Genomic DNA, 27,545 nt, shown 5'->3' on the forward strand with positions numbered 1-27,545 from the left:
TTGGTCTCCGAAAATCAGGACTTTATTTTTTATTTATTTTTTTGTAAAATTCTGACTGGGGAGGTTTTTTGGTCCAACATTTGGAGGTAGACATTACATAAAAGAGCCAAAAGAGAACAATTTTATACCTTGGAAATGACGTAAAACTTCTAAAAGTATACCATAAAAGAGGATCAGGGTCAACGCCAATCGTGTGTATTTCCACAAACGCTACCGCAATGTTTTCCACTCCTTCCTGTGTTGAACGCGTTGCTCTTATTTGGAAAGGCGCAACCGGAAACGGCTGCGTTTCACGGTAACTTCACGCCGCTCGTGGTCACTTTTTGCGTCGGCGCCGGCAGTGCAGGCGGTCACATTTGACGGTACAAAGTGAGTATTTGTACGAAGGCACACGTCGATACGGCGGAGTTGTTAGTTTCTCGGCAAACATGAGCGCGCTTCTCTTTTTTCTGCTTGCTTTTGTCGGCTCGGCGGAGCTCCGGAGCCACGTCCGCCTCCCTCCGCCGTCCTCCCCGGGGGAGGCGCACCTCGGCCGGGGCGAGGATGCCGCGGCGGTCCCTCGGGGGCGGGTCCCCGGAGCGAGTCGAGACGAGGCTCCCCGGAGACTTGAAGACCCGAGCGGCTACTTCACGACCCCGCGGGTCATCAGCGGCGCCGCCGGGCTCCGGGCGACCTCGTCCTCCCGCCCCGGGCCGCCGCGGCCGCTCTTCCCCGTCGCCGTCGACTCGTACTGGGCTTACGCGCTGCTGCTGCTGGGCCTGGCCCTCTTCTCGGTGGGCACGGTGGGCAACCTGGCGCTCATGTGCACCGTGTGGCACAACGTGTACCTGCAGAGCGCCTGGAACTGCATCCTGGCCGGCTTGGCCCTCCTGGACCTCCTGGTGCTCTTTTTCTGCCTGCCGGTGGTCGTCTTCCACGAGCTGACCTCGAGGCGCCCGCTGGGGGGAGCGTCCTGCCGCCTGGTGCCCTACCTGGAGGTCAGCCGCATTCACTATGTCACCGTCGCTGTCATTCTGAGTCCAGAGAAAAAGCAATACCGTTTGTACTTCGTTCTTGTCAAATTCAGAATTGGGAATACTTTCATCCCACATCCCCAAAACCAAACATGCGTGCAAGGCTCATTGAAGACTGGAAAGTTGTCCAGGTGTGAACGGGAGTGCGCCTCAATGCGCGGATGTTATTTTAGTCGAAAAAGAAGTTCCAGTTTTCGTAGGCTCAAATGGACTCAGTTGCTTTGACCTTTCCCCTTTTCTCCCATTATGTGTATTTTTCAGCGTACCTGCCCATTCGTAAATATGTTGACCTGGCGGTGAAACAAATTCCGGCAATATTTCCTGTGCGACACGCGTTTGACTGCAAGCATTTCAAGTGCTTGTCGAAGTTTCTTTTCAATCCAGGAGGAGAGACCCCCGAACCCCCCCCCCCCCCCCCCCTTTTCCCCTTTCTCCTTTCTCGGTGAGTTGACCGAGTTCACCGAAGCCGCATTTCCCATTTTCGCCTCGGCTCCAAATCGCAGCACTTGTGCTCTTGTGGGTTTCGCCTTTCCCCCCCTCCTCCTGTTTTGAAAGGCGCAACTCCGGCTAATGAGCGTTAGCGTCTTTGTCGTGCTAATGAGACTAATGAGACGTCTCCATTAATGATGTTAACTTTGAGTCTTAACGGGGAGGGGGGCCGGAGGAGGACAAGCGGGAGAATCGTTGTCTGCTTGAGTCTTGCGCCTTTACACGCAGACAATGGAGGACGACGCCATAAAAGTTCGTTTGTTGGTTACGACTTCTTCACACTCGCCCGGCGGACGTCACCGCGGCTACCCGGCACGCGGTTTGCCTTTATACCCGTGACGCAATGCGCGCGTTGTCGGTTTCAAGCAAAGGTTAGGGCTTCCAGTCGTAGTCGGAAGGCTTTAAATGAAGTTGTGATTGTCGTCAGGTGACGTCTCTGGGCGTGGCCACGTTCAGCCTTTGCGCTCTGAGCATCGACCGCTTCCACGCCGCCACCAGCCCCGGCCGCGGCCGCGGCCCCGGCCCCTCGGTGGAGCCCTGCCGCTCCGTCCTGTCCAAGATGGCCGTGGTGTGGCTGGGCTCGCTGACGCTGGCCGCCCCCGAGCTGCTGCTGTGGCGGCTGCGGCGGGAATCCGTCGGGCCCGGGGGCTTTACCCCGGCGGGCCTCCGGGCGCGGGCCGACGCCCCGCCGGCGGCGGCGGACGTGTGCGTACGCGAGCCGTCCGAAGAACTGCCCGACGGCGTCTACTCGCTGGCGCTGACCTATCGGGAGGCTCGGACCTGGTGGATGTTCGGGTGCTACGTCTGCCTGCCGCTGCTCTTCACGCTGGCCTGCGATCTGGTGACTCGACGGGTACGGTGCAAACAAGCTTCCATTTATCGACTGGATGGAACAGCTCTCCGCCGTGCGTGCGTGCGCGCGTGTGTGTGTGTGTGTGTGTGAGACCTTAACACAACGGCGAGGTGTTACGTTTCTACGAGACGGCTCCGAGGGCAGTGACCTCTTTGTTTTTGCGCCACATAAAGTCTCCGCTTCGTGTAACACCGATCTGAATGAGGATCCGGTTACCAGACGGGCAATAATCTTCCACGAATTGACCTTTTGCGGGTCAACCGCACGGCGTGACGTTAACACTTCTCTTTCTGCACCTGCCAACCCGCTGACCAGATGGGCACGACGGCAGCAAAACCTTCTCTCCCTTTATCGACCGTAACGACTCTCCTCCACTGTATGCGTGCGACACTAACATTTCCTCGATGAGCTGGCGACGAGACGGGTACGATGTCAACGAGTTTTGGTGACCTGACGTTAACGCGGCAACGCAATGCGGTTGATCGTATGTGCAGGTGTCGGCGCGGCAACCCGTCGAGGCGGCGAGCAGACGCTCCTCCTCCTCCGCCGCCTCTTGCGTGTCGTCGTCACCGACCAAGAAGAATAAACGTCGCCGTCGCCATGGCGATCCGAGGCTCGGCTCGACGGTGATGTGGCTGAGCGCCTTGTACGGGGCCTGCAACGTACCCGCCGGCGCGTGTAGCGTCGCGCTGGCGTACGGGGCGCCGGCGGCCACTCTGGCGGGACACTTCTTCCTGTTCGCTCGCTGCGCCGCCGCGCCCGTGCTGCTGCTGTGCTCGTGTCGCCCGCTGGGTCAGGCCTTTCGGGACTGCTGCTGCTGCTGCTGCGACGAGTGCCTAGCCGACGCGCCCGCGCCCTCGCCCGCCGCCGCCGCCGCGCCCTCCTCGCCCTCCCCGACGTCCCTGACCGCGTCCGCGCCCGACGACGCGTTGCGAGCCGTCGGGACGCCCTGCTGAGCTGAGCTCTTTCGCTCGGGTTTGGACCTCGGCGCTTGGCCCTTTAAAAGTAAGGTTTCGAGATTGGATTGGGGTTTGAAATGAGCCTTTAAACCAGGATTACGGTTTCAAATTAAGGGAGCGGTTTCAAGACTGGGTTCGAGCTTGAATTTACAGTTTCGCAACTGGCTTGGGCTTGTAAATTCAAGTTTTAAAACGGGGTTAGAGTTGCAAATTAGGACCTCAAAATAGGTTTAGCGGTTCAAAATGAGGGTTTTAAAACAGGGGTAAAGTTTCAAATGCGGCTTTCAAGCCATGGTTAGGGTTTCAAATTATGGGTGGGGTTTCAAACCAGAGGTAGCATTTCAAATTAGGGTTGCAAACAAGAATGAAAGTTTGAAATTAGGGCTTCAAGCCAGGGTTAGGGTTTTAAATTAGAGTTTCAACCTAGGTTTAGGTACAGGGTTCTAAAAACGGGGTTAGTGTTTGAAATGAGGGTCTAAAACCTGCATTAAGGTTTCAAACGGGGTTAGATCGTCAATCTAAAGTTTCAAAACGGAGTAAGGCTTTTAAACAAGGTTCAGGGTTTCAAAGTTGGGTTTCAAGAAATGATGAGGGTTTCAATCTAGCGTTATGGTTCGCGCCTCGTAGCTGAGATTTAGTCGCCTTGTTGCCTTTGAGCGCCGAACGGAACCTTGACGCCGTCCTCGTTATTACATCGTTACTAATCGATAATAGCGAGCGATCTTCTGGATCCTCATTAACGATTCATAATCAATGACGTCATCGTACTCACGAACATTTGCCGGTAAAAAGACAACACAAACGTGACTTTTATGCTTCACGCGACCTTTCGACTTGTTGTTTTTCTACTCGTTTTGTTACTTTTGAGTAAAAACGTTGGATTTGGACTTCCTCTGCTTGTCAGTCATTTTGTCTTTTCAGGAAATCTTTCACGCTGCTGTTTTGTTTTGTTGTTTTTGTTCGACGGCGGAAGCGTCGCCCGGGAAGAAAAAAAAAAAAAGAAGAGGAAAAAAAATGCGGCGGCCTTCTGCTTTGTGCTCGCAAAAGGGGGCCACGTTGCCACGGAGACCAGACAGGAATTCACCACACAAGCGACCCAAAAAAGTATACGTATTTTTGAAATCATTCAGACACGGAAGGTTTTGAAGGAGCGACAAGTATTCGAATATTGTTGTTAACAGAAGTTCAATCAATTTTGTTGTTGCCGCCCGTACGAAACGTCCACCCGTCCGTTTTCCGTACCGCTTTATCCCCCCCGCGGGTCGCTTCGGGGGGAGAGGCGGCGTACACCCTGAACCGGTCGCCAGCCAATCGCAGGGCGCATACAAACAAACAACCATTCCCACCTACGGGCAATTTAGAGTTGTCAATGAATGTGGGAGGAAAGCGGAGTGCCCGCAGAAAAGCCACGCAGGCGCGGGGACAACACGCAAACTCCACGTTTGAACGCCGGTCCTCAGAACTGTGAGGCAGACGTGCCAACCGGTCGCCCACCGCGCCCGAGAACCATACCCAACATTTGAAACTCTTTGAATATTGTTGCTGAACAAAATACATTTCGGTTTTTGTTTTTAATGACGCTAAAAAGGAGAAGAACATGACATTTCGGAGGTAAATGTTTTGAATTGTTTAACCAATACATAAAATGTCACTAAATGAATTCATCAATCAAGTATTTCTTTATTTTTTCTTTAAATGAAATCTCTTTTCTAAAACGGTGACTTGTTGGCAAAATGGCAGGCTTCCGGTGTCTTTTTGGTCATGGCTTCTTGAGACTTTTTGGTGGGTCTGCTCGTGAAATACGTGTCTACCAAATTTCATGTCGCCGAGAGAAAACGGCCTTCGGGGGCTGAATTTGGATCGGTCTGGTTCGAAGTTCGTCTTTGAAAGACTTGTGGAAATGGCCGCGAGAAAAAATGCCAGACGTCTTTCGAATGTTTGTACAGGACATCTTCAGACTTTCGTTGTGGGTCTGTTCCTGATACACATGCCTATCCCGAATTCCATGTTGCTACGTCAAACCGGCTGCGGGGCTAAATTTCTGAAATAACGACAAAACAAAGCAATTTGAAGAAGGTCAAAATGTCTGCTGGGAACCAAAATGTCTGCTTTCCTGTCGTCTTTTTTTGGCCTTGGCTTCCAGAGACCTTTTGGTGGGTCTGCTCCCGGATTTTATGTTGGCTTCCGGGGCTGAATTTTCCCAAAAACGAATAGTAACAAGCAGTAAAGCAACTTAAATACCGCCCCTCATCCTGAGAATAACGCAATGTCTTCGCTTATTGGGGACCACCTGGAGGCCGCCCCGCGGCGAGTTCCCCCCCCCCCCCCCCCCCCGCGAGGGTCCGAGTCTCCTTTGAGCTGAACTCTTTCCTCTCGCACGCAAAGAGGAGGAGAAGAAAACGAGAAGGACGGGGGCGAGGCCTCCGTAAGAAAAGCGTTTTTGTTCGGGCGTTCTCAGCGGCCGCCGGAACAAAGGCGCATATCAATCCGGGGCGGCCGTTGGCGTTGCTAGGCGACGGGACGCCCACCGCCTTCCGCCGGCGGCGGCGTCTCGGTCTCCGCGCACGAGAGAGAAGACGACAGATAAGCCCGAAGGCAAACTGCTTTGTTGGTCCCCATGACAACCACCAGTACAAAGTTGGCAAAATGGCCTCAAAACTCACGAGCGCAGACGTCCCGCCGTCCACGAGGAGGTCGTTGACTGCTAACATTTACGACGAAATGAGGAAAGTGAAGTTCAATTAAGTTCAGAAACAAAGAAAGTCTGCAAAGAAGCCCAAGTTTGGGGACGACGACGACGACGACGACGACGACGACAACAATAATGTGGTCTTCAATGAACCAAATAAAAGTACAAAATCAAACATTTAGAGTTGTCAGGGAACAAACAATAAACAAATGTAAAGTTTTAGCATAACATATGTTGTACAAACCATCAAAGACGATTTTGACAAGTCGTCAACAAATGTGACGTACGCGGCTTCGTAAAAATCCAAAGATGATTTCGGGTCTTCAAAAAGCCCAAAGTACATTTTTGTAAACATGAAAGACACTTTAGCCTTTGACCTATCATACATGTTTACGAAACGCCAAAGTCAACCAGAATGTTCAACAAATCCTCAAAATGCATCCAAATGTAGTCGTCCATAAATCTAACTAAGGCCTTTGTCCACCAGGGGGCGGCATTGCTCCGAGTAAGGACAAGTCAACAGGCTCACCGGTTGAACTTTTCACCCCAATAATATTACATGATAAACGGGTTTTGGAAACATCAAAGATTACCAAATCATTCATGTGTGTTTGTACACGTCAAAGACAATTACGTATTCAACAAATCCGGCGTACGCGTGGTTCTCAAAAATTCTCAAGTCCGTTTGGCCAAAATAAAAGATGATTTTTAGAGTCGTCAACCAACTTCAAAAGCGAATACAATTTGGAGTCCTCAACAAAACCTCAAAGACAATTTGCTGCGCTTCAGCAAACCCGGTTTTTGTAAACCTCAAAGACAATTGAATCTGATGATATATCTCCACAAAATCCAAGAGCCGTCAAGAACGGACGTGTTTTTGTAAACATCAAAGACCAAAGTGCAATAAAACTTGTCTCTGTCAACTTTAAAGTGCCGCAAAACAGCCCCAAAAAAGAGTTTGACACAGCACAGAGAAGATGAACGACTGAATAATCATCCGTCGGTGCCACTTAGCATAGTTTGCTGGCTAACTGCACGCTGTACTAGTAGAACCATAAATATGAGCACCGGATAAGCCAGCGCACCGTCGCCGCCCGGCCAACCGGCTAACGTACGTCCGGGGCGGCCGTGTCGGGGAGGTCGGCGTTCCCGTAGAAGGCGAGGCATGTGCGCGCGATTGAAGCCGGAACTGGCTCATTTCTCAAACCATTTTCACGAGGGTTACTCTTTTGTCAACGCCGCAGCGTATGCTAGCAATACACAACATTTGAAAAATGAATAAATATGTTCATATGTGAAAGAGACTCCCCGTTCCCTTGTTGTAATTTTACAGCATTTTACGCGACCGTATGGAATGTACCGGCATTTTTAGTCTTGTGGTTTTTGTTTTGTTTTTGCCGTCCGCAGACATGGAACGCGTTGTCAACTTTGACCTCCCCGGCGTTAAGCTTAGTGTCGCCGTCGGGACGGAGTTCAAATTGGCCGTGTCATATCGACCTATACGTATCTGGCACGGTCCGTTACCAACGGGGAAGCGGCGACTCGGCCGAATGGCCGCTGCGTGGAATAGGGGCGCTTGGCGTTTATACAGCGGGGGAGGGGCCAAACGTCAGAAAGCGCGCGCCCCGGCCCGCCGTCGTCACGAGGCTAGTTTTTAGCCCCGCCCCGAAAATCCGGCCAGAACCAGAATCCGAAGTCTTCAACTGTATCTCAACAATTCGGTATTATATTGTTCTCAGTCTTTGCGTGTATTCAACACTTATCGTGCAAACATATTTCATGTATTTAGAAACAAAACAAGATATACGTTTGGTGGGATTTAGTCTTCAACGAGCCACATTCTATGCGAAAGAAAAAAAGCAAAAGGTTTTCAGCAGGCCGATCCGATAAACACTGCAGGCCGCGTGTGCGCGCGCGTTTCGACTGGAGGAGGCCCGTCGACGATTCTTCCGAGCAGGTCGCAACGTCCATATTTAGACTGTGAGCCAGTGGAGGACTTTCACTTTGTTTAAGACGACCAAGACGCACACACAACATTTCCTACCCGCATATGGTGGTCTCTTGCCAGCGTCTTTGAAATTGTTCATGTCGCTTTTGCTTGTTGTTTCCTCGCCGGCGACGTCACGTTTGCATCATCTGGTCCTCCTTCCCGCCGCATCCTTTTCTCGCTCTCCCCTCCCGCCCTCCCACGCGTCCGTCCGTCGCCTTGAGCTTTGCGTCGGCCCACCCGCACGCCGCCTCCTCGTCTTCGTCCTCGTCGTCTCTCCGGCTTCTCCTTTTTGCGTATCGATGGCGTCTGCGGGCTCGCGCCCACGTCGCCCCGAAGCCCCTCTGCGCCCGTCTGACGCTGGCCTTCTCGCTACGGCCGCAGCGCCACTCGCGGGTCGCCGCCGCCGCACGACCAGGGAAAATAACATTTTAGACCACTGCTGCACGACGGTACAAAACGCACACCGCGCTACGCCTCGCGCAGCCCCGGGCTCGTCCGATCGCTGCTTCACTCACTTCGTGCCGACGTACAGGCGAGAACTTAAGTGCGCGAAGCCTACGGTGAAAACAGTCAGAAAGTGGACCGATGAAGCCGAGATGGAACCGCGAAGCTGTTTGGACTGCAACAGACTGGAGTGTCTTAGAAAAAGCAGCCGGCGGCCTGGACGAATATACGGACACTGTCACATCCTAGATCGGTTTCTGTGAAGAGGTGTGCGTACCGGCAAAGTCGTTTCACACGTTCGATAACAGCCGTGGTTCACTGGCCAACTTGAGCAGCTTCGCCAAGCCGAAGAGGACGCGTATCAGAGCGAGGACAGGGCCCCGTATAATCCAGCTAGAAACCAGCGGACTAAAGAAATTGCAAAGAGGAACTATGCGGCAAAGTTGGACAATCAGTTTAGCGCCAACGACTCAAAATCAGTCTGCCGTGCATTCCAACGGCTGACCGATTACGAGCGACGATCCCCCCGAGCGGAGAACAATAGCACGCTAGCCGACGACCAGAATACCTTCTACTGCAGATTTGAAAGGGACGCTTTCACAGCAGGTGAGGCTGGGGGAGGCCACCTCATCCGCACGCAGCATCAGCACCGGGGCGCCGCAAGGTCGTGTCCTCTCTCCGCCGACGCATCGGCCTCATCGAAGACGGTGACGGGTCTGCGTATCTGCAACGCGGCCGACGCGAGCCGGAGCCGAACGCGCTCGAGACGGTAGAGATGATCGTGGACTTCGGGAGGCGTCCTTCGCCACGGCTGCCCCTCACGCCGTCCGGCCGCCTCGTGACAACCGTCGAGACCTTCGAGTTCCTGGGAATTCCAATCTCTCGGGACCCGAAGTTGGGCGACCGACATCGACTCCGTCCTCCAAAAGGCCCAGCGGAGGACGTACTTCCTGCGGCTTCTGAGGAAGGACGGCCTGCCGCTGAGGCGGTTACAAATGTCAACACTTAAAGTTGATATTTTTCTCGATAGTTATGTTTTTTATGAAAAATTCATATTTTTCAAGCTTAAATTTGTAATCTTATGACAATGTTTGGAAAAATGCAAACTTTTTTTTACAATTATATATAAGTGGGCATTTTCAAGTTAAAAATGTCTTTGTTTTAAGAAAAATGTCATTAAACTTCAACATTAAAACGCAATATGTTTTTGATAAAAAGTCCATTTTTAAGATGAAGTCATATTTTTTAATTTCAAAAAAAAAATAAAAATGTCATTGTACACGTGTGTGTGTGTGTTTGTTTTTTGTCAGAATAATTTGTTGTTGTAGTTTTTTACGATACATTTTTTCTTGTTGTTGATTGCAGAATTGTGGCGAAAAGCAAAATTGAGAGTGAGGGAGCAGTTGGATCAGAAAGTGACAATGCACACATCTGGGAAAGCGTCACAACGTGTACTTGGTGCTATTAATACTAAACTGTACTATAATCACGTAAAAGAAATGGAAATAGAATCGCTAATCTTACATGACCAAAAGGATGTATTTTTCATGTAAGAAACTTGTTTTTGATTCAAAGAAGTTTTCAAAATGATGTCTTGAAATTTTAAAATTATTTTAAAAAAACATTACAAGTAAAAACGTAATAATCCGAGAAAAACTAATTATTTTCATACGAAAGACGTTTTTTTTTTTTTACATATTTTTAAAAATCTTTTAAGTCAGTCAACATTTGCTCTCTCTCTTCTAAAAGAAAAGCTTATGAGAATAAAGTTGTATTTTGAAGATGAAAGTTGCATTTCTAATATAAAAGTTGATTTTTTTTTTTTTATGAGAATAAAGTTGAACATGACATCAATAAATGAACTTTTTTCACAATCTTTCAAGAGAACAAACTCAGAATCTTGAGAGTAACCTTTTTCTTGGATTTGTCGAGCATCTGCCGCGTTCGCTCGCTCTCCATTGGGCCGTTTTCACGTGGAGGTGCGTCACGTTCGGCGAATCGGATTCGAAACCGGACACGTGACAATCGAGTCGCCGTCATCGTCGTCCGGCGGAGGATTTTCTCCGACGGTTCTCCGTTATTTGGACCGCAAACATTCTCTGCCGCTGGTCCGTTATTGATGAGCGTGAGCGTTTAATTATGAATGAGCGCCTTTGCGGCGCTAACGAAGCCCCTCGGGTCGCGTCCGCCCGTCGGCAGGTGCTCGTCTCGCTCCCCCGACGACGTCGCTCAAGTCGACTTTGCGCAAATCATTTCACCGCCAGAAAAACTTTGGTGGACAACATGCACTTGGTTCCATGGAGCATCGTGCTCACAATGAAAAGAAGAAAAAAGTCCACTTTTTCTTCTTTCCCTTCGGGCTCGTCCCTTTCGGGTTGGCCACAGCGCGTCCTCCTTTTCCACGTCCTCCTATCTCCCGCATCCTCCTCTCCAACACCAACGGCCCTCACGTCTTCCTTCACGACATCCATCGACCTTCTCCTCGGTCTTCCTCTCGCTCTCTTGCCTGGCCGCTCCACCCACATCATCCTTCTAGCAATATACTCACTATTTCCCCTCCGGACGTGTCCAAACCATCCCAGTCCGCTCTCTCTAACTTTGCCTCCAAAACATCGAACCTCGGCCGTCCCTCCGAGGAGCTCGTTTCCAATTTGATCCGACCCGGTCACTCCGAGGGCGAACCTCAACATCTTCACTTGCTCTGCTTCCTGTCGTCTCTTCAGTGCCGCTGTCTCGAATCCGTCCATCCTGGCCGGCCTCACCACTGTCTTCTAAACGTTGCCCTTCATCCGAGCAGAGACTCTTCTGTCACATGACACAACTGACGCCTTCCTCCACCCGTTTCGTCACCTGCTGACCACACTCCCCGTGGCTCTGGACGGTTGACCCCAATATTTCAAGTCCTCCACCCTCGCTATCTCTTCTCCCTGTAGCCTCACTCTTTCCCCCACCACCTCTCTCATTCACGCACGTATATTCTGTATTACTTCGGCTAATCTTCATTCCTCTTCTTTCCAGTGCACGCCTCCATCTTTCGAACTGTTCCTCCACCTGCTCCCTGCTTTCACTGCACACCACAATGTCATCTGCGAACATCACGGTCCAACGGGGATTCCAGTCTAACCTCATCTGTCAGCTTATCCGTCACCACTGCAAACAGGAAGGGGCTCAGGTCTGATCCCTGGTGCACTCCCACCTCCACCTTAAATTCGTCTGTCACACCTACAGCGGACCTCACCAATGTTCTGTTGCCCTCGTGCATGTCCTGTATCGACCCTGCCCCTAAACTTCTAGCCTTACTGCCTTCCCACCTGCTTTCCTGGACACACAATATAGCACCCTTTCTCCTCATCATCACGTCAACCAACTCCCGAGATTCTCCCGTCGTAGTCCCGACATTCAAATTCCCCGCATTCAGTTCTCGGCTCTGTGCTTTCCTCTTCTCTTTCTGCCGAAGAACCCGCTTTCCACCTCTTTGACTTCGACCCACAGTAGCTGAATTTCCAATTCTGGGCGGACGTCGTTAACCCGGGCCACGCCCGATCCGGTATGGAATTCTTCAGACGAACGCTCATATTTGTTTGGCAAAGTTTGAAGCCGGACGCCCCCTCCGCATTTCTCCGGGCTTGGGACCGGCCTACACTTTGCACTGACTTGTGCCCCCCGTGGGGCTGCATTACGACAATATAAAAGAAAGGCCACTTTTAAAATCTTAACTTTATATACATATAAATATAATGCATAATAATAATTATAATTATTATTATTATTATTATTATAAGTCATCGTGTTATGAAAAAAAAGTCGCTTTTATAAATCTTGAAAAATGTAATATTTTCGGGATAAGTCATATTTTTTCCAGTACTAAAGAGTTTAATTTTTTCCATCAAAAAAAAACACAACATTTTCCAAGATATGAAGTTCACATTTTTCAATCAAAAGGTCAATATTTTTTAAAGTGAGAAGCCTATAACCAAAAACAGGTGTAATCTTACAAGAATGCTATTTTTAAAAGGTACAAAGTCCTCATTTTTCAAGGAAAGAAAATTGGAATCTTAAAAGAATCAAGTTTTTTTCCCCCCCAAAAAGTATTTTTATCGTAAAAAAATAGAATCTCGCAATTATAATGATTGTATTGCGGTTTTATTCTGGTAACAACACTTCTTATTTGCGTCCGGCCTCTCCTTTAAATGGCGCCTGTTTGGCTGCACTGCTGAAACAAGGAAGTAAAAAACAACACATTTAATGTATAAAAAACAACAACGACAAAATAGCGTATTCTGATCAAATCAAACGTGTAGTCAAAAGTCTTTCCACACACTAGAATGCATCTGAAAGGTGAATGTAAAATGCAGCGCGCGTTTTATTGAAGGCGTTGTGCTGCATGATTTAGTGAGCGACAGGATGTCGTGACGACGCTTTTCCTGCTGGGGGCGCTGCTCGGACTTGCTGACTCACAACTTCGTGTGTGTGTGCGTGCGTGTGTTGAGGGCTGGTGGGCGTTTCTGAACGAGCGCCAACATCTGAGCCCACAGTAAAGATTTCCTTTAGGATGAGGATTGGATTTCTACCAACTGTTGAATTAAAAAAACAAAACAATGACATTTACATCACAAGAAACTGATGGTGTCGTGGTCCACTCGCCTGACTTTGGTCATTTTCGTTACCGTTCGAGACCCACAAAATAAAAATGTTGTCTTCTTTCTGTGGCAATGATGTCATCGTTGTGTTCCTTCCTGCTGCAACACCAATTTGCCTTTGAGGGACAATAAGGAGATTCAGATTCTGATTCTGATGCTGATTCTGATTCGAGCACTAAATCTACCGAAAGAAAGAGATTCTCAGGCATCCAGGCCGCAGGAATCGGCAAAGCTTGAATCAAGGGACAATATTTTTCAGAGATCAAAAGTTGATTTTTTTTTTTTTTAAAGATTCAAGTCATTTTTCCCAGATTATAAAGTCCTAATTTTTCGATCACGAGTTCACATTTTCAAGCAAAAAGTCATTTTATTGAAATCTTTTTTAAATGCAAAAAAGAATTTCTCATGAAACAGTAAATGCCGTTGGGTGTCACGCAGAATGATGTCTTTGCAATTTCTGTCCACTAGAGGGAGCTCTGAGAACTTTCAACGCAATACGCATCTTTCCTGAGCCGATGACGCGGTTGTCCCGGTTTTTGCGCGACCCCGTGCAAAAACGGCAACATTTACAACAACGACGACGGCGGCGGACCGTCGTGTCACGTTGGTGCCGTCGAAACCCGTTTTGCTTCCACAGCAAATTCGGATTGAGAACAAACAGTATAGAAACGCATGTTCTTAAACGCACCGCATTTCGTGTTTTGGGTGACATTCAACAGTTTCATGTTTTGCACTTGAAAATTCCTCTCTGTTGTAAAGTTAAACAAATACTACAGGACAAATGATTGTAAAACAGTCCAATGTTCTGGCTGTAATTCATATCTTTGTTGTTGTAAGTGGTAAGGGGCCATTTTATTCATGATCTATTTTGCTACGCTAACCCGAAACACATTTGCAGCCGCATTACAGGAAGAAATACAAGAAAACATCCCAATCGGGAAAGCTCCCCGAATGCAGCGGAAGCTTATTAATATTCAGGACCGCGGGTGAGTGCGCGCATCCTAATATTAGCCAAGCAGGATGTCACTTGCTTGAGAGCAGACAAATGTGAATAAACGACATTCGCTGCCGTTTGCCCGTTGTAACGCTCGCAACAATATTTGGGGGTGAACAATTTTGGGTAGGGGGGAATTTTTGGACTTCAAAAATTGACCTGAAGGAGTTGAACTTTTGAAATATGGAATGGGAACGACGTTCACCTTTTTGACGCGGCGCCCCCGTTCGTCGCCAGCGGGACTTTTGGGGGGCGTCGTGTCGTCACGGCAACGACTCCGCCGCGAGTCCGTCCGAGACGAATCTTTCGGTCCCTCGCTTTGTTGAACGCTGCATGCAAAACTGTGAGCGAAAAAATATACCCATTTATTTTCTGAGCCGCTTCTCCTGGCGCGGGTCGCGGGCGTGCTGGAGCCCATCCCAGCTATCTTCGGGCGAGAGGCGGGCTACGCCCTGAACTCGTCGCCGCCCAATCGCAGGGCGCATTGAAACAAACAACCGTCGGCACTCACATTCACACCTACGGGCAATTTTAGAGCCTCCAATTCATGCATGTTTTTGGGATGCGGGAGGAAAGCGGAGTGCCCGGAGAAAAGCCACGCAAACTCCGCACGGGCGGGGCCGGGATTTGAAACCCGGTCCTCGTAACTGTGAGGCAGACGTGCTCACCGGTCGGGCGCCGTGCCGCCCGAATAAATGTATATATTATATATTGTCAGTATGCTTGTCTTTGCCGGGTTTGGTCTTTTTGCGGCCGTGCCACTTTTGTGTTGTTGCCATGGCGGCGATGTCTGACACTGCGCTGCGGCGCCTACGCCATTTGCAGCACACGTCCACCCAGCCTACACGCACTCGCGTCCATCGCACGAGTGTGTTCGTGTGCGCGAAACAACGAGGTGGAAAAAAAAACAAGAGTTGCAAAAGCGTTTTGCGGCGTGTGTCGATCAAACACGCGGAAACGCCTCGTTATCGACTCGTTGCACTCGATCGAAAGCGGCGGACGCCTCCAGGTGCGACTTGAATTCGTTCCATGACCACGTTTGTAACTCAAAACGCTACGTACGCATCTCAAATCATCTTCCCCCATTGAAATGAATGGAAATACCCTTGATCCGTTCCGGCCTCCCCAAAAAACAGCTGATGACGATCCGGATGTTCCTTTTCCTCTTTGGATACAGCGGCCATCATTTTGAAAACAATTTGAAATGTGGACCCGTCAGACCACAGCACACTTTTGCACTTTGCGTCCGACCCGTCCGCATTTGCTGACAACGTGGTGAACTTGCCCCATCCTCGCTTGTGCGTCCCCGAAAGGCTCTGTAACTTACTACGAACAACCCGGGCTAAACTTAGCTCCTCCCCAAAATACAGAGGTTTCAGTTTCGCAGTTGTCGCGTCAACATATTTCCTTGACACCGATTCCTATTTCGACAAATCTTAGGCGCCGTCTTGTGTAGGGTGTGCCCACAATGGAAAATGAGTGACACCTGGTAAGGCCTGCCTTCTGTCTCTGATTGGCTGTTTTTCCTCCGGTGTGGTGGTTTCTCGATGGAGCGAGGGACAGCTGATTGTTTTTTTTTTTTCAGATCTGAGTTATCATAAATTACTGCCAAAAATGAAGTCAAATCAATTGTAAATTCCTCCTATTAACCCCCCCCCCCCCCCCCCGGTCAATAGTAGGACCCGACCGATATGGACCTTTTTCTTTTTTCCGGCCGATTCCAGTAGTTGGCAGAATTCAATTCCGATACCGGATGAATCAGCTGATGAATTTAGAAAATATATAATGACTGAAATAACTTCTTTTTGGGTCCCTCAATGCTTTCAACAATAACGATAGGAGTTACAGGCAGAACGTTGAACTGTTTTACACTATTTGTCCTTTAGCATTTGTTTAACTTTAGAACAGAGCGAAACATCTGGAAAAATAGGCCGAAAAAGTCAGCAAATAAAAATCAAAAATCAATTTTTGCTGATTTGAAAAGGTGTAATACTGGCCGATCAAATCAGCCCGCCGATTAATTGGTCGGCCCTTCGTAAATAGTTGGGTAAAAACAACAAACCAGTAAAGTCATGTGGGATGTGGCTATTGCCTGAGAAGATGCATTCTCTTCGTTGGGGATTCTGTTGTGCCTTGTGTGTGTGTGTGTGTGTGTGTGTGTGCGCGTGTGTCGCACACGTGTAACCATGGCGACATTGTTGCGCTTTTGTGTTGCGCCGGTTTACGGCCAAGAAATAAACGGCGACGAGAAACACAACCTCGAAGTGTCTCAGCAGAGATTCAGTGCAGGCGTGCGTGCGTGCGTGCGCGCGCGCGCGCGTGTGCGTGCGTGAGTGGGTTGTTCGGTGCGTGTGTCATTTATAGCGTGGGCTCCATGTCAAATGAAAACATCTCATCGACACGTACAAAATGCTATCACTTCCACTAGTGCGCCGTGCGTGCGTGTGTGTGTGTGTGTGTTTGTGTGTTTGTGCGCGCAGCGTTGCAGCTTGCATGCTAATGCTGCGCCAGAGATGGAGGACGTAGGAGGAGAGGGGAAAAGGCTAGAGAAGGCCCGCCTACACACACACAATGGCAGCGTGTGATTGGATGCTGGTGCAGGGTCAGGTGATGTGTCGATGTGATGTGTTGTGTTGTGTTGCGTTGCGTTGCGTTGCGTTGCAGACATGAAGTGAAAAACGCCATCAGATGTTTCGGTGGCGCAAGCGTGGGCGCACTTTGTGTGTGAGTGTGTGTGTCACGCCGTCTGTACAGAACAGTCAAAATAAAGAAATGTAAAAAAAAATGTATATATCCGGTGGCGCCCTGCGATGTGAGCGACCCAACTTCTGCGTTTTTGAAGATACGAGCGTTTTGTGTTGGACTTGCGAGCGAAAATGTGATGTGCGAGCCCGCGAGGTGGCAGCGAACTAACCGAACTCACTTCGCACGGAGTTGAACTTTACTGTTCATGTAAATTGAAAACAAAGACAACTAAAAGGACCGCAGAGCTTAAAGTCAGCTTAGCTTAACAATAGCAATACGAATAGTCAAAGGCATATCGTGTTTACCTTCTGCGAGGAACGACGGCAACGGTTCGATTTTTGGCATAAATGGGGTTTTGAGTTTTTCCTTGTCCCATTGGGGGGGTTCCCATGATGGGATGTCGTCAATCTTTGCCGACTGTGATCCCGCGAAGCCCTTTGAGACTCTTTTGTGATTAAGGCGGGAACAAACAAACAAAGTTGGCAATGTTTCCGTTCACCGCCGTTTACTGCTGGACCAAATGGCCGCCGCCTCCCGCGACGCAATGCGGCTTTGCGTCGCGTCGTGGGATGTGGCGGCCATTTTAGGCAAAAAAGCAAAGACGCCCGAAGCACAGAGCCCGACATGTTTATGCGGTGCGAGAAGAAGCGCAAAGTTCTGAGCCTTCCGCGGCCGTGCCGAGACGTAGACGTTCGTGGGCCCGAACTAGTTTGGAACCCGATCTTGGAATCTTCTTTCCAAAGATGGTTCATCAACTGAACCGTTCGTAAACCGAGCTTCCGCTGTATCTCCGCATGGCTCTTCTTCGTGTGTCTCTATGCCTGTATTATACTGCCCCCAGGTGGCCATAGCGTGCGCAACAGAAGGAGCAGCACAACGTCCATTGAATGGAAGTCAGAAACGTTTCATTTTTGACATTCCGTTGAATGATGTCATTGCTGTATGTTTTTATTCAAATAGAATATTACGGAATGCAATTTTCCCCTCATTAAAATAGACTTTACAACTTTTGTTGTTTTCTCAGGGAAAGGCTGTGACGGATTAATGGCGTTGTATATTTGGTTTACTTTTGTAAAAGATTAAATATGATATCCGGAGTATATGATGAGGATGTTTGAGCGGGTGGAGGTTGATTAATATTCGCGTTGAAGGCGTGTGACGAAAAGCTAATCACAGGGACGGGGCAGGGACGACCGGCGGGGGCCCGGGGGGACGCCGTCCGTCCATCGGCGTCAGGACTCGATAGGCGAAATACGTCACAATACATCGCAGCGCTCCATTTGTTTGGCATGCAATTTTGTCCGCCATGTTTGAAAAATGGGGAGGCCCGAGACCATTTTGGGATCGCAGTTAGTTAGTCAGTCAGTCGGTTAGTTAGCTAGTTAGTTGGCTTTCCAGTTGCTAGTTAGTTATTCCGATTCTTCGTTTCTGTTGCGTGGAAAATGTAAAGACGAAAGTCATTTCGTGATCAACAATAGTTAGTCGGGTCGTTAGCGAGTTCATTATATTTGGCACAGTTAAGCATGTTAATAGACGAACCGTGTTAAAAATGCATTTGGTGCTCGCTAAGAGGGTCTCGGCAAATATGAAGAAGATGTACGAGCGCGTTTTGAAGCGCGTCTTCAACTGCGCTCGTGTTTGTCGCTGGCTGGGATGTGACACAAAGCAGAGGCCTGCCGCCACAGATAACAAGTCAGAATCTTCCCAACACGTTCGTTCCAGACGTTCGCGCGGCGAATGTTGATGATCGGAATTGTGCGAGAAGGTCGCCACGGATACAACATCCAGCTGCATATACGGACCCGTTTATGGCCGTGCGCGTGTGTAGGCGGATGCCGCTGACCCCGGGAAGTGACTTGTTTACATAAGTCTGATGGATTTCAAATCGCAGCCTTCGCTCTTCTACACGATTAACGCACACTGAAAAGCAGAAAACGATGCCTCGGGGACGCAAGAAACCTTTGCGGCTTGCCAGCGTCGTGCTCTCATACTGCAAAAAACAAAAAGCACTCGCTTCACGTCGTTACTTGCTTACTCGTTTTGCAATCGGCATTAGTGACTTGACTCGTGAGGTGGATAGTTTCATTTTGTGATGCACTTAATGAGATGTTGCCATCATTTTTTCCCGGTTTTTCTTATTCTGCCAAGCACACGATAGTTCACTCGTGAGGCGGATAGTTGTATTCAGCGAATGATACTCGCTCGTTTGTTTCCTTTTGTGTCGGAGTGAGTTAGTTAGTGATCAATATTCGTTAGATCACTTGTTAGGTAGCTCTTTTTATTTTGTGAATGACGCTAGGTAGTTAAGTTTCCTTCTGTGTCGCAGTTAGCTGGTTACAAGCTTGAAAACGTGACGCGAAAGCTCATTTTGCGATCCATGTTCGTTCACATTCACAAACGTATTTTGCGAATGATGCTCGCTTGTTGGTTGCCTTTTGTGTGTGTCGCAGTTAGTTATTGATGTCATTTATTCCTGTGTTTTATACTTATTTTGCTCAACACAAATTAGCCGGATCATGAGTTTGGTGGTTAGTTCGGTCCGGTGGGGCAGCGACCCACCAAATCCAGCACATTGCCGCCACCTACAGGACAGGAGCGGAACAAACGCGTCTGCTGGGGATCCGCCCATTCGAGTTGACTTCCAATGAACATGTTCAACGTGTGGAACGTTTGCAGCCGATCCGCACGGAAGATGTTGCTTTTGTGCAATGCAGCCACAGCTGCGCGCGTCTGCGCAGCTGTGCTCTGCAGGTGACGTATGAGCCTATTACAGTGTCGACAACAACATCGGTCAGGAGCAGTGCACAGGAAGCTTTTGACCTTTTTCACACCTTACTTTTCATTCTTGCACTCACATGACGCGCTAGATCGTGCACACCAAGTGGCCAGTTACAGTATTTGTCTGCCTTTCACTCATCAACAAAGGGCATTTTTCAAACTTGCATCGTCACGTGTACGAAAAAAAGGAAAGCGAGAGACGGTTTGCTCATTGCAGTTCATCTGCTAGCGAGTTATCGCATTCATTTTGTGACCGCAGTTACTTTGGGAACTTCTGCACTAGCGAGTTATTTGGTTAGTTAGTTATGTCATTCCTCCTACCGCGCACAAAAAACTGGAAGCATGAGATTATGTACTATTCACTGTTTGTTACTTAGCTAGCCAGCTAGTTGGCTGGTTTGCTTTTTAGCCAGTTAGCGAGTTGGAATTTCAGTCAGTAAGTTTGTGACACATTCTTCTGCCCATTATCAAAACAAAATCGACTTTGTCATTGCGGTCAGTTACCTAATTACATAAAAAAAAAAACCATAAAACGAGAAGTCATTTCGTCATTGTTGTTAGTCACTCAGTCAACTCATGTGAAATTTCAACGGCGCCCCTCACAGTTTTCTGCTGGTACTGCAACATGTTAGCCATCTCCATTAGCTTCCAGGAAAAAAATAACTACTTCCCATGAATATTCCGAATCTTAAGCAAATACACACACCTTTCTCTGCCCTACCCCCAGGCCTCGTCACCACGGCAACGGAACTACGCAAACGAACCGCTGTCACTCTGTATCGACGTTATTGACATTTGCCACACTTTGTGTTGCGGCAACAACGCGCCGAGCAGGTGAAGGACGGATGACGGACGGCGGACGCGCGCCGTGTGAATCCTGATGCGTCGCATTCCCGTCGTGTGACTCGCCGCCGCCGCGACGACGACAACAACAACAAAACAACAACAACGTATCCACACCGACAGGAAGTTAGCATTGGCATCATCGGGCCTGTCCATCGAACAACAACAAACGCAAAGACATATACAGTACTACATTCAATATAAACATGACGTAAATATGAAATATGATATCACCTTGCTAGATTAGGGATATATGGACATTAGGTATAGTGTTGGTGTCCATAAATGAAATACAGCACATTAGAGAATCACACAAGACTTCAAATGAAAAGCAAATCATGTGGCTTTAATCAATGCTGCGAAAGAATGAATGGATTGCGCAACCCCAACGCGACCGTTGGCCATTTTGTCTCTGTGCTTCACCTTGACGTTAGTCGGCGTTTTTAGTCAATATCGTCATTGCGCTGTAGGTACAGTACAATGAGTCACTGTCCTCCACAGAGGAAAAAAATAACTATTGTAGCAGTTGTATGTAAGTTTGCTTGGATTCCTTTTGATCGTTATGCTCTCAAATCGATGCTCAAAACAAAATGTCAAAACTTTTGAACCTTCACTCGTTTGAGGTCATCGCGGTTGAAAGTAACTAAACGACGGAGATGTCGTGTAAATGAAACGCACACGGCACACTGACGGCGCGGCGCTCGGTCTCAGTCCGAGTCTGCAGACGCGACGGCAGCTCGTAAACGGACTCGCGCGTCGGGCCGATCGGCGCCACAAACTTTTTACTTTGAGCGCTTCTGTTCTTCGTGAAGCGATGACTCCAAATAGGCTATCGGTACTTTTTTTTTTTTTAGATTTACCAGACACACGAGGTGTATTTGCATTAAGCATGAGTATCAGATCGGTATCGCCGATACCCGCGTGAATTTGACTCGGTATCGGATCAGAAAGGAAATCAACGGTATCGAACGTCACTGGCGTTCGGATCAAATGTGGTGCACCGTGGGATTCGGGCCTTTTTTTTCTTCTCCGTATTCAAGTTGCTTTTACGGTATCCGTTACAGGCGGTGGGGGTCCACTGGTGCACTTGGGTTCAGCCGACGGTGTACCGCGGACGCCAGTGCCTTCCCTCGCGTTACGATGGGGGTCCCGAACATTTCTCGCGTGCCGTCAAGGATTTATTTTATTCTTTTACAGATAAAAGATAAGGAGCACGTTTTCGGCAGAGTCGAACGAAGCTCCCCCGATGGGCCCGGAGTCGGCGTCAGCATGGGGACACACATACTGCTGGTCAATAAATCTTTGTTAGTACTTGTGTTCTATTCAACAACTAATACACTAACCCATCTCTTGTACTAAAAACAAGCACAAAAAAACTGTAGCGTAAGCGTGGTCCCAATCAATATAGGCAACGCTATTAAAATAATGAAGTGGAGGGATGAATGCAAACCCCGAAAAAGGGGGCAAGCGAGCCACGCGAGAGTCACGTCCCGCGACGCTAAGTCGAGCGGCGGCGCGCTTTTAAACGGTCGCTCGAAGGACGAGCTCGGCCATTAGCGTAGCGTGGGAGGCCAGGAGGCCAAACAAACAGGAAAGAAAGAAAGGCCGGGAAGTTTGCCATCTTGGATGCAAGCAGTCATTTCGGGGGCAATTGGGCAATCCCCGGGGTTCTTCCGAGAGATTTTATCGCTGCGGATTGGAAGCCAGAACCGCGGAGACCAAATGAAAAAAAGGATTTTGATGCTCAGGTCATTTGTTTTTCGCTCCCTTTTGAACTTTGCGAGATTGGAGATGCGCGCCACCCCCTCGCAGTAATTTGGGGAAGAAGACACTTCGTACGAGGCATACGTTTCAAAATGGCCTCGACAGCAATGGTGAGTTCCAAACGGGCTGTTCGCGATTGAGGCGATCCGCCTTAAAAGGTCCTCCGGCTGCCTCGGCCCCGCCTCAGCCGGCCCGGCCGGAAAAGGCGCTTCTCAGGCGGGACTGTGCTCCCTCCGCTCTGCGATCTCGTCGGAACGTGTCGGCGGCCCACGCGCTCGTTGGCTGGAGCTCGGCTCGGCTCGGCTCGGCTCGGCTCGAGTCGGCTCGGCTCGGCTCGGCTCGGCTCGGCTCTCGCTCCTTCCCTCCCCTGCGTGTGTTCCACCACCGGCGGCGGCGGAGGAGGAGGCGGAGGCGGAGGCGGAGGCGGCGGAGGCGGAGGCGGAGGAGGGGGGACTTGGTCTTCCCTTTTATCGGATTGATTTGTGACCCAACCGGGAAGGATCCGAGCTGTTCGCTGCTGCAGTGGCGTGCGACGGCTGTGTTTTCGCCCGCTGCTCGGGGGAACCTCTCGACCGCTGTTTCGCGCCCTCATAATTCAGTCGTTTTCCCCCGGACGAGCCCCGGCGAGGGAGCCTCACACGCCGCCGAGCCCGCCAGAGGTAGGCGCCTCCCGGAGGTGAAATGGAAACTTTCAAGCTCATTTTCGGCGTCTTCGAGCTCGCTGCGTGCTCGTCGCTTCCGTCCGCCGCAGGTGCGAGAGCACAACTGCGGCTTTTCGGGACCGAGGAGGCGAGGAGGCGAGGAGGCTCGAGTCCCGCGGCGGCGGACGAGGCGCCCCTCGCCCGCCGCCGCCGTCGTCAAGTCTCGCTCGCTCGCTCGCTCGCTCGACGTTTTAGCTGCAACTTTTGGCCGCACTTTGACGCGTCGCCGCATACTTGAATCCCCCGGTTGTATTTTGCTGGAAGTTGGACCGGAAAAGAACTTTTGGACGCGGACCGTTCCGCCGACCAGTTGCTGCCGCCCAACGCCGCGTGCTCGCCGCAGCGCGGACGACTTGTTCCAAACGCTCGTTTTCCGCGGATGACGACGCGTTGCGGTGTGTTTGAGATGGGCCGAATTGTCGAGGGCTCATTGGTCGCGGCCGAGGCCGAGCGCTGGACTCGCCGAGTCGCCCCGGAGCCCCCCGAACACGGCGGTGTTTCCTAAACGCCCCGCTTGTCAATGGCGGTTCGGCGCAGGGGAGCTTGTTGCAATAACGGCCGTGTGCGGATTTCGGCCAAGTCCGCAATCAGCTCGGTGTCATGTGTTGCTTTTGAAGGCCGGAAGGGCAATTCGGTGAGTTGACGGATCGGCTCGTTGTTCCTGTCGGAGCTGTTTCCCCACATTGACTTCCTGGCCCAACCTGAGGAAAGGCCACTTTATTGCCACGAAGGTTCTCCGCGGAGCGAAGAGCGTGTGAGCGAGCTGTGTTTGCTCCTTTGCCGTCATTTTCTCCCCCCTTCCCCTTCTCCATCTGGGTGTGTCCTGACTTCTTGCGATGGGAGGAGGGGGGGGGGATCCCGCATCCTCTCCGGCTCGTGACCTCCAAACGAGGGCACCGCTGGCTTCTCCTCCAGTCGTCGGCTAAACATCTCCACTGGTGTTTTTCTTCTTTCTTTTTTCTTTTTCAGGACGGCGGAATGGGGAGCTTCACGCTCTTTGCCGAGATCTTAAAAAGCCGTTTGCGGCAAATCGAATCGAGCGAGAGGATAATTGTCGGCGCGCCGCTCTGATTATCCCAATTCTTGGGGAGCGAAGCGACTGATCTACTTAGCGGCGGCTCAGGACACGTTCGCATATTCCCTCGTCATTCTTTTGCCTTTCGTCCGGCGCTCGTAGCTCCGAACGGCACTCGGCTGTCCGTCTCGCTCCCAAACGGGGGTGCGCCGGGCCAGCGTGGGAGATGAGAGCCTCGATGGAATAAACAAATAAGAGCAACGGTATTCTCGGGCTTTCTATTGCCTGTCTTTCCCCACGGGTGCGCGTATCGGTGCGCCAGCTATCAGACGTTCTGCTCAAACCGCACGTGAGTCGGAAGTGTAATGTCGGGCCGAGCTAAAATGAAGAAATAACGTCATCCGCGGGCGTTTTCCCAAGGGCGTCCGGCGGCAGGGGTGTGCCGACAAACTGCGGTAACTATGAGACGTTCCTAAACTGCCGGTACGGTCGACACGCTAAACATCGCGATTTCCCAAAACCGCCGGTGCGCCATCGTGGGAGATTAGGAGTGTCATGCCGGGCCTTAAGAAAATAAACAATAGCAATATACACAGGCTTCCTTTGGTGGACTTTTTTCGGATGTTTTGACCCCCCCCATGTGTCCGAGCAAGAGGGGGTGCGCCAGCGCCGCCGAGACCGCCTGATGTTTGCACTGTTTGTTAGTTTCCGAACGTCGGAATGGCGGGCCAGTCGAACATACAAGGAACACTCCAATACACATTGACAGGGCAGCGCCTAGTTTTGTAACTTTGTTTCCGAGGACCGGCGCACTCGTACAGCAAAGACAACGAGCCTGTTTTTGTCCCGATTTCGCCCTTTCCCGACCGAGCATGTCAAACGGCAGACACGTTTGTCCTATAAAATCCCTTACTACGTCTGAGTCGTCTTTGTCGTTCATAGTGCCAACTAGTGGCCTGGCATGTAAACAACCGCGTTAGCCGTCAATTGAAACGCAGGGATACGACTCGAACGGTCTAAATATCGCTTTGTCGGCACCGGTCGGCATATGTCGCAGCGACCTATCGGCGACACCGCCGCGAGTCTCGAATTAGGAGCCGGTGTCAGATGGGCCTCGTCGCGCACCGCTTGTCTAATTAGCGCGCTGGCCGTCGCGCCCGGCGCTAATCAACGGAGTCGCCCGGCGAGTGTTCATCGGACGGACGGACGGACGGACGGACGGACGGGCCCGGTGAGTCAGCCGGCCAGCCGATCAGTCAAACCTCACGTGGCGGGTTCGAAGCCTGCCGACTCCCCGTTCCGATATTGAGCAGCTGGACGTTTACGAGCGGCTGCTTTACGTCCGCATCAGCGAGCCGTCGGAAAAGTGATAAAGTGGGACCGACGCGGGCGGCTCCCCGTGTCCCGCGGCAAATCCTTTTATTCCCGTTTTTGATTTTTAAATGGATCAGTCTGCTCGGCGCGGATGGACAAACCGCCGCGGGTTAATGGTATTTATTCGACAGGGTGCAGAGATTGTACTCGGCCTTTGACCGGCCGTTACTCGTATACCGGCCGAACACCGAACGCGCGATCAATCGAGTTTGAGTCGGCTAAAAAGGCAACACACGGTCTCCCAAAATAAAAAGGACTTGCTCTTTAACTGCCAATTACAGTGAAACCCGTTTAGAGTGGGGGATACGATACGTTCCAGACGTACCTGCGATTGTTGAAAATCCGAGAGAGAGCGTATACGTTGTTGTTGTTGTTGTACTTCTCTCGCGCTTTAAACCGATATTAAAAGGCACTTTTTCAACGTATTCCCGAGTGCCTGTAAGATCGAACAGAAGAATCTCTTGTCGCTTTCTGTTGAAGTTGACACACACAACAAAAGACGATGAAACGTTATATCTTTAAACTCAGCGTCAAGTATTGAAATGGTCAACCAAGACATAGTTTCGTCGAGGGCTGCAACTGACGATCGTTTTAATAATAGATGAATCTGTCAATAATTGTTTGATGAATCAAATGCGTTTGTTTTAAATTGTCATCCTTTTATTCAAAAACAGGACAATTCAAATGAACACTGGCGAAAACGCAAAAACATTGATTATTCATGAGGGAGTAACTACCAACCTAGTAACTTGATTCAGTTACGGTTTGGTCCAAAGCATGTCAGAAAATCGGCAAAAGTGTTTCATTGTTTTCCAACGTGAAAGCTGATGTTTGCTGATGTCGTATTTTGATTCAACACAAAGATAATCGGTCTGCTTTCGTGGAGGACAACAGAAATCGGAGAATATTTACTGTTGAGAGGCTGAAGTTCGGATGATTTGGACAATTTTAAGTTAAACGAGGTCTCTAAGCGATTAATCGATTGATCAAAATGGGTGTCGATTAATTTGATAAGCGATGAATCGATTCACTGTTGCGACTCCAGTTTTATAAGTGGACCCCGGCACCTTCGTGGTTTGGCATTCGCAAATTGCCCTGTTTTTAGGGGCCGATCACTGCCCGTTATTTGCGTTTTATTTTTCTATGATTATTATTATGATTTTTTTTCATGGCAGTTATAAGGAGCCGCAATTATTCACGGATCTGCTTCGCTGCAATGTGAAACGCCATAGACGGGCAAACGAAAATGATGATCGATGTTAAGGTAATTCTATACATTCAAACGCCGGCTCGGTGAAGACACCCAGAGCAGCGAGACATACAAGCACCGATTATTAATGGAGTTTAGTTGCGGACCGTCTCAGCTTCTTCTTCTTGCTGTTAATTACGTTGCAGTAGAGCTCAGTGCTGCCCTGCAAGTTGTGGCACAATGCGGTACTACACTGAAGGCGTGCAACTGTAACTTATACTTATTTTTTGAAACGTAGTCGATGAACTTGCTTTAAAAATGCCACGGGCGCTCAATGACGGGAGTCCTATCTCACTTCCGATTGTCGTATTGATTTTGTTTTTGGATGGGTCGATCGGAGGAGCATTTTCACCGATTTGTTTTTTTCTTGTTTGGCTGGCAGATGTTCAAGGTCGTCATACGTTTGCTCTTATTTTGGATTCTTTGCACCCGTAACAAAACTCAACAAAGTATTATATCGTTTAATGCTTTGTTTGTATGTGTTGCTGCTCAGTGCGTGTTAAAGTTGCCACCGGTTGCTTGACGGTTTATAATTACCGAAACATCTATGCTAATTTCCGTTAGCCCCTCTGTGAAGTTTCGCATTATTTGTCAGCATTAAGCGAGTGGATTGGCTTTTTAAATTGTACATTTCCCTCCCCCATCTCGCTATGTCACAGATTTTCACGTATTGTAGGTTGGGCTGCAACATCTCGTCAAAGGGGTCCAATGCAATTGGCAGTTAAAGAGTGCGTAATTAATACTTTTTTGGGGGGGCGCTTCATATTGACATTCTAGCCGGATCACCCTTGATTGTGTGTTCCCGTGTTTCGCAGCACCCATCACGTTGATTTATGTCTCAATTGGGCGGCGGCCCGCCTAGCGTCCTTCGCAGTAATAGCGCTTCACCTCGTCTTTCCCGGCAAAGCTATCAGCGAACGTCCCGGGCGTAAATACAAACTCTGCCGGGGCCCGTGTCGACATTAAACAAGAGTTACGCACGTAACTGTCGCCGCGTGCATATCG

The 27,545-nt window shown here is 49.8% G+C and overlaps 2 protein-coding genes across 7 annotated transcripts in view; both read left to right on the forward strand.

The window, feature by feature from the left end:
* Positions 1-428: 428 nt before the first annotated feature.
* On the forward strand, positions 429-3,311 carry gpr37l1a (G protein-coupled receptor 37 like 1a). The gene is made up of 3 exons (XM_061687531.1): positions 429-977; positions 1,930-2,355; positions 2,850-3,311. Exons 1-3 carry the CDS (start codon positions 429-431, stop codon positions 3,309-3,311), a joined length of 1,437 nt encoding a protein of 478 aa, XP_061543515.1.
* An 18,973-nt stretch (positions 3,312-22,284) lies between these two features.
* Positions 22,285-27,545, forward strand: part of LOC133409170 (plasma membrane calcium-transporting ATPase 1-like) — a 79,726-nt gene continuing 74,465 nt past the window's right edge. For 4 of the 6 annotated variants that reach the window (XM_061688811.1, XM_061688810.1, XM_061688816.1 and 1 more), the window contains exon 1: positions 22,655-22,860. The gene's annotated coding sequence lies outside the window, so the exon portion shown is untranslated. Of the gene's footprint in view, positions 22,312-22,654; positions 22,878-27,545 lie in introns of those variants that run through there. The other 2 variants (XM_061688814.1, XM_061688813.1) reach the window with 2 other exon arrangements.

Source organism: Phycodurus eques, chromosome 10 (genome assembly GCF_024500275.1).
Source record: "Phycodurus eques isolate BA_2022a chromosome 10, UOR_Pequ_1.1, whole genome shotgun sequence".
Lineage (NCBI taxonomy): Eukaryota > Metazoa > Chordata > Actinopteri > Syngnathiformes > Syngnathidae > Phycodurus > Phycodurus eques.